The sequence below is a fragment of the Pleurodeles waltl genome, chromosome 6 (assembly GCF_031143425.1).
Source record: "Pleurodeles waltl isolate 20211129_DDA chromosome 6, aPleWal1.hap1.20221129, whole genome shotgun sequence".
Classification (NCBI taxonomy): domain Eukaryota; kingdom Metazoa; phylum Chordata; class Amphibia; order Caudata; family Salamandridae; genus Pleurodeles; species Pleurodeles waltl.
In genome coordinates, this window is record NC_090445.1 from 1153003728 (window position 1) to 1153009980 (window position 6253).

At 42.5% G+C, this 6253-nt stretch overlaps 1 protein-coding gene across 1 annotated transcript; it reads left to right on the plus strand.

Annotated features, from left to right (window-relative positions):
* Positions 1-1267: 1267 nt before the first annotated feature.
* LOC138301748 (protein SET-like) lies at positions 1268-2089 on the plus strand. Its single transcript, XM_069242260.1, has one exon. It carries the CDS (start codon positions 1268-1270, stop codon positions 2087-2089), a length of 822 nt encoding a protein of 273 aa, XP_069098361.1.
* Positions 2090-6253: the final 4164 nt, after the last annotated feature.

Genomic DNA, 6253 nt, shown 5'->3' on the forward strand with positions numbered 1-6253 from the left:
CACCTGTTTCCATACCGAGGACCTGTTTTACTAAATGGTTTTGTGGGTCGCAAAATGTGCAATTCTCAAAATCACTAGGCCTTGTGACTGCTAAACCATAAGATGCAATGAACCTAAGACACATTGGAAGTCCAAAATGTTTTTGACTCAGAAAGTGCACCATCCAACACATAAAGATACAGGAGAAGGATGGGACATGAAAGGGGCTTGCCTTTGTTACCTATTGCAGTGACATGAACCAGTGCTTTCCGACTGAAACCCACTGATGTCGCACTACGTCCTTTAAGGCCTTGGTACTGAATTCACATGCAAACTGTCCATGAGGCACAGATTTCCCTAGGTGAATGTGGGCTCGTGCATTGGGAAACATACAGTTGTCCTCTGGACATGTTATACTTCTGCCCTTCATAGTCTCAGAATGTATGTTTTTATCGCAACTTCTTTCCTGCATCAGACCCATAGTTCTCTGTGTCACAGAATCTGTAGGAGAATGTGAAGGAATGTCCAGCTCTTAGGATCTTTGTTCCAGTTTTTCCGAACATTTTACATACACAAGAAGAACTGGGGCAAACAAAACTAATACAATCCCGTTTCTCAATAAACTTCCTTTAGGGAGAAACGTGAATTATATCTTTAGTCTGATACTTGGTGCAATGTGTTTTGGCCTGTGCTTGAGTCGCTGATTCACATCCCATGTCGGTTCTGATCCAGCTATCAAAATAGAGCAAGCCCAGATTTGTTTGTTCAGAGAAAGTGCCTCGGAGGTTGAGACGTCTACCTCAAGTCCATGATAATGTTTTTGTAAATCAGTATTATTCTGCTATGATCTCGTTGGACTGTAAATCACACTTTAGAGCTGCAAACTCACTTGGAACAAAAACATTCTGCCAATTTTCTGAGACGTTTCCATGCTTGTACCTTCATTAATCAGTCCTTGAGTCACTACCAGCTGTAACTGAAGGGAGATATGACCTCTGTGTCAAGCGCATAGCTGCCCTGCAGATATGACAGGACCAGCTCAGCCTGTGATGCAATGATGAAACAACAATGGCTTCTGTAAGGCACTGAGATGGGCCTGCTCAGCTTGCCTCATTTTATTAGCAGCCCCTAAACAACACTTTAGGCCACTTGAGAACATAGTAGCACTGACAGAAACAGTATTTTGTATTGTGTTCAGAGGACACAGAAGACGCGTGGATGAAACTTACCAGATCCCTCTTTTTGTACAAAGTTGAAGAAATGTGATAGAAGGAAGACAACACTGACCATGGCACCGACGTCCAAAACGAGTAAAACCGAAGTTAGCTGCACTTACCATGAATGGGGTGAAGACGTCTCAGACCAGGAACAACAGGACACCGTAGGGCAACTTGAGAAGGTGCAAGGTGACATTAACAAATTAGACAGACAGGGGAGCTCAGAGATTCTGAAAATAAACATCAAGTACAATAACCTGTGTCAACCACTCTTCCAGAGAAGGTCCGAGCTGATCTCCAAAATCCCCCAATTCTGGTCGACCGCGTTGCTGGGTCACCCTCGGCTCCGCCAGCTGCTGGAGGAAGTGGACAAAGAAGTGTTGCACTATCTGACCCGGATACGGTTGACAGACTCTGAAGACAGTTACAGAATGGAATTTCATTTTGAAGAGAATCCGTACTTTGAAAACCGAGTCCTTTCCAAGGAATTTCGCCAAAAAGAGGGCAGAGAAGTATGCATCAAGTCAACTGAGATCAAATGGAAAGCAGGAGAGGGCCTGACCAGGTGCCGCTGCCAGATGGAGAGAAATGGTTTGAAGAGGAAGAGGAAGACTGGAAGGCAAGGAAGTGTCTTCTATTGGTTCACAGACAACTGTGGTGCTTCCGAAGAATATTGGGAGATCATTAAAAACGAAATTTGGCCAAATCCGTTACTGTACTATGTGGCTCCAGACGAATCAAATGCTGAAGGAGATGAGATGTCGGAGGCGACAGAGTTGTACTGCTCCGAGCCGTGCCATGGCGAGTCCTTTGCTGATGCTGAGGTGCATAGAGGTGACAGGAATGAGGAAGATGATGGTTGCCGATGGAGTGAGCTGCAATGGGAGTTCTGATAATATAGCTTTCAGTGCATGCTGATATGTGTTTTTTATCAGACTTTACAAAATAGCCATTAAGAAGGAGCAGGACTGCTTCCCTCTGTTTATAAGTCGGCTCATTAAGAACCTTTAATGAAAAACCCTTAATAGTATTTCTTCCTGTTTGTATGCTGAGCTAAAGCAGTCCCAAAAATACTCAAAGCCAGTGTTGATGCTGATGTTTTTCTTATGTGTGTGGCAATGTGTTGTACTGACAGTGTCTTCGCAAAACTTCTAGAGCAAGCTACTGTGCCAGCATAGACATCAAGAAAGCAGCCAATGGCAATTGAGCTCCCAACTCAGGTGAATAGAAGTGGTATAGATTTGAGGCATTAATAGCATGTTAATTTTGTCACAACCTAAAATGTTCAGTTCTTACGTACAGGTCACCCAGACAAAAAATATCGAGAAGTCATTTTCATGTGTGTGTATGTGTATACGTGAAAATGACTGACTGCTCTGTGTAATGGATGCTGAACAGTCAAAAGAGATAATAAGTTATGTAGCGTCACTCTTAAAATTCAAATACCTGTTCAATCAAATGGGCTGGTGTTTGAATGCCATTCATATAAGGCCACCCAGTGGTGTTATCATAGCGTCAGTCAAGTGTTGACTTTTGTTGAATTGGTGTGACCTACATGCAAAGCCATTTCCACCAGCCATTGTGTGGCTGTTCTCTTCCTTCTGTCGTTGCCCCCTTTGAAATATCGATAGACTCAATAGAGGTCAGCTTAGCCATTGACGTAAGGCTTGTTTCACATCCGAATAGCAAGGTGTGTATCTTGGTCCATACATGGATTTGGAATTAATATTGGAATTACTATTGTTACATTTCACCATTTTATATTTTCTAATAGGAAATCTGTAACATTTCCAATAACATTTTTTTGAGTTCTGAGGACTTCATTTATCTGAATATAAAATAGACGAGATTGTTGTTCACAGAAATATGTGCGCTCCTCAATCATGAAAGTATGACTTATTGTCTTGTGTTGTTAATGTGCTCACATTTACATAGTTGTGCTGCCGCTGTCGGTTATGCTCGCATTGAAAGCCAGGTGATCGTGGTTGTCTTACAATGAAAACATGGACCACTTCAGTGTGGTATCCAATATTACTTCATATTTATTTTTACTGGCCAAAGACAGAGAATGCACATACCAATTCATATCGACATTTACACTATCTTTCTCGACCCATCTGAAAAAGAAAAAAATATATAGAGAGAATAAATGGTACACAGGAGCAGGTTCAACCTATGGGAGTCAATAGATAGGTAGTTATCCTAGAAGTGTAGTTAAATTTAGATAATTCACCCCACAAAGGGGCCCCAGTTTGTCCAAAATCTCTTGGATTGCCCAATTCGTTGTAAGTATACTTCTTTCACAAGTATTATCATTTCCATCTTTAAAATCAATTCATCAAATGAAAGTGGTGTAGGGTGCTTGGTCTTCATTTCTATGGTATGGCGGGATTTGCTACTAAAGAGCCAAAAAATATTAAGGGCCAGATGTACCAAAGGTTTTTACATTCACAAATGGTTCGAGTCGCTAATGCGAATGCAAAAGCCCCTTTCAGAAAATATGAAAGGCAACTTGGGTGCTCCAAAACTGCAATTCTTTCCTTTCGGAAATCGCTATTTTTGTGAATCCAAACAAGGAATAAAAACTTGTGATTTCCAAGCTGCAAATTGTAATTTATATGTATGTAGCATTTCCTCATTGTGACTAGTTGAAAAATGCTATTTTAGGAAATGCAATTATCTCCAATTTCTATCAGGTGCCAATCAGGTGCAGCCTGCATAAACAGTCCAAAGATGCATCAGATCCTTTCACAATAGCAACATTGTATGCCTTGGCAAGGAGGATGCAAATTTTGGCTGGTGCAGAGGAGGAGACAGGAAAGGATTGTTAGGGTTAGGGTAACCCTGTTCGATCAAAATGAGGAGGATATATTTGATAAATACAGGCTCAATGGTCAGGTCATTTTAGAATTGATTGCTGATTTACATCCACACCTACAGACCCCCCACAGATAGAAGCAATGCTATTCCACTGCATGTGCAGGCACTGAATTGCCTATACGTTTTAGCATCTGGGAGTTACCAGGGAGTAATAGCAGAAGCAGGGGAAGTGTCCAAAAGTGCATTGTCACATTTTCTCCATAAGTTTTTTGATGTTATGTTGTCCAGAATTGATGAGTGTATTTATCTTCCTGCATCTCGACAAGATTTAGAATATGCAAAAAATATCCTTTTATTGCCCGGCTCATTTTCCCAATGTCATACGATGGGTTGATGGTACTCACATTGCTATCTGTCCATCTGCTAATAAAAATCATTTTTAGAACCTACAAAAATAGTCATTCTCTCAATATACCAGTTGTGGGTGATACATTCTATATATTAACATACCTTGTAGCCCGATTTCCAGGCATCACTCATATATTTTTCCCGCCACAGTGGGATCAACAATTTTGGTGGCAGTTTTCTACTTGGTAAGGCCATATTACATTTTTTACACATCGTTTAGCATGCAAAGTGAAAAGTCATACCGAATTCTGTTTCGTAATGTTTTAGGAGACAATACATATGCATTACGGCCTTGGATACTGACACCTTATTTAAATCCAAGTACAAGGAGTGAGTGGAGATACAGCCTGCTCACAAAAACTACACGCTATGTCATAGAGAGGACATTTGGAATCATAAAAGAACACTTCAGGTGTCCACACAAGAGTTGTAAAGCCCTCCAGTACCGTCCTGAAACATGTTGCAAGATCATAGCTGTGGTGGCGCAGTATGCCTGCACATATTTACATGCCTACATAAATCCAGATTTGGGTTGCTTTGCACTGGTTCAAAGAGGACCTGGAGTGGCAGTTTGGTGTGGACTGTTCTTAATGCAACAGGATCATGCACATATCAGTGAAGCTGACACTGAGGTGTGGTCCATGAATAACTCCCATGGGCTGTTTTATGGGGTTATCTGGGATAGAGTCGCTTCAGCTTGATAGACTGCTTTCTGGGCAAATGATAAGACAGATGATTGGATACTTCAAAGGAGGCATACCTGATAAAACAAACTTCAAAGCATGAGCCACTAAATCATATCTGTGTCTGAAAATGGATTATAAGAAGGGGAGCTGGAAGCTCCAAAGTCATCAGCCATCAAATAGCCAGCCTGACCTGTACTTCAATGTGTAGAAGCCAGCAAGATTTCTACCATGTGTGACCAGCACAGGGGATCAAGGTCTGCAATTCGCCCAGATGGGTGAAGAGACATCTCCCACAGAAATCAAGACCAACTGCCCTTGAGCCTGGAGGACCATTGCCTCCCTACCTGTCAAGACCAGAGGACCCTGTGAGGAGGAGGAAGTTACGTGGTGGGAGCAAGGTCCAGTGGGGGATCTCTATAGCGAAGAAGATAATTGCTGTTGCACCAATTGGACAGTTGTCAGTGTGCAGTAAAGTCAGTAACTCTGTATGCCAGAGTGTGCAGTCATGAAGAAAATGGCTGTTGCATGAAACAGACCATTGTCCGTGTGCAGACTAAAGTCAATGATTCCTTATGCCAGAGGGGGTAGACATGAAAGAAGCTGTTGTTGCAGCGATCGGGCTGTTGCCCATGTGCTGACTTAAATTGGCAACTGCGTATGCCAGATGGGGCTATCGTGAAGAGCAAGGGACATCGCGCTGGTGCACCATATGCCAAGAAGGAGGGCCATCGGCAGGTGCATTATGTGACCATGAGGAAGCAGCAGGTTCTGACCGTGTACCCAGAGCCCAGACTGTAGCAACGGAAGACGACTGAAGAAATGGAAGACAAATGATTGCACCTGACCGAGTGCTACAGATGACCCGCCACCTGGCTTGGACTGACGAGCAACAAGACTAGCAAAATAGGAAAATAGCTGTAGACCATATGAAAGTACAGACATCTACAGGGCATGTGATGGTAATGTCTAGTGTTTGGCTGGATTGCCTGCTTAGGCCTATGGTGTTGATAGCTAGCATTTGAGTGTATTGGGCATATGAGAGCATTGATTGGCATATGACGAGGTACGCACCTCTGCATATGATGGCAATGCTTGGCATATGGGTAAACAGTGATGAGATGCCAGTTACAGGTACATAATTAC

Excerpts from the sequence above, each read along its gene's own strand:
- LOC138301748 (XM_069242260.1), top strand. The coding sequence starts at position 1,268 with ATGGCACCGACGTCCAAAACGAGTAAAACCGAAGTTAGCTGCACTTAC.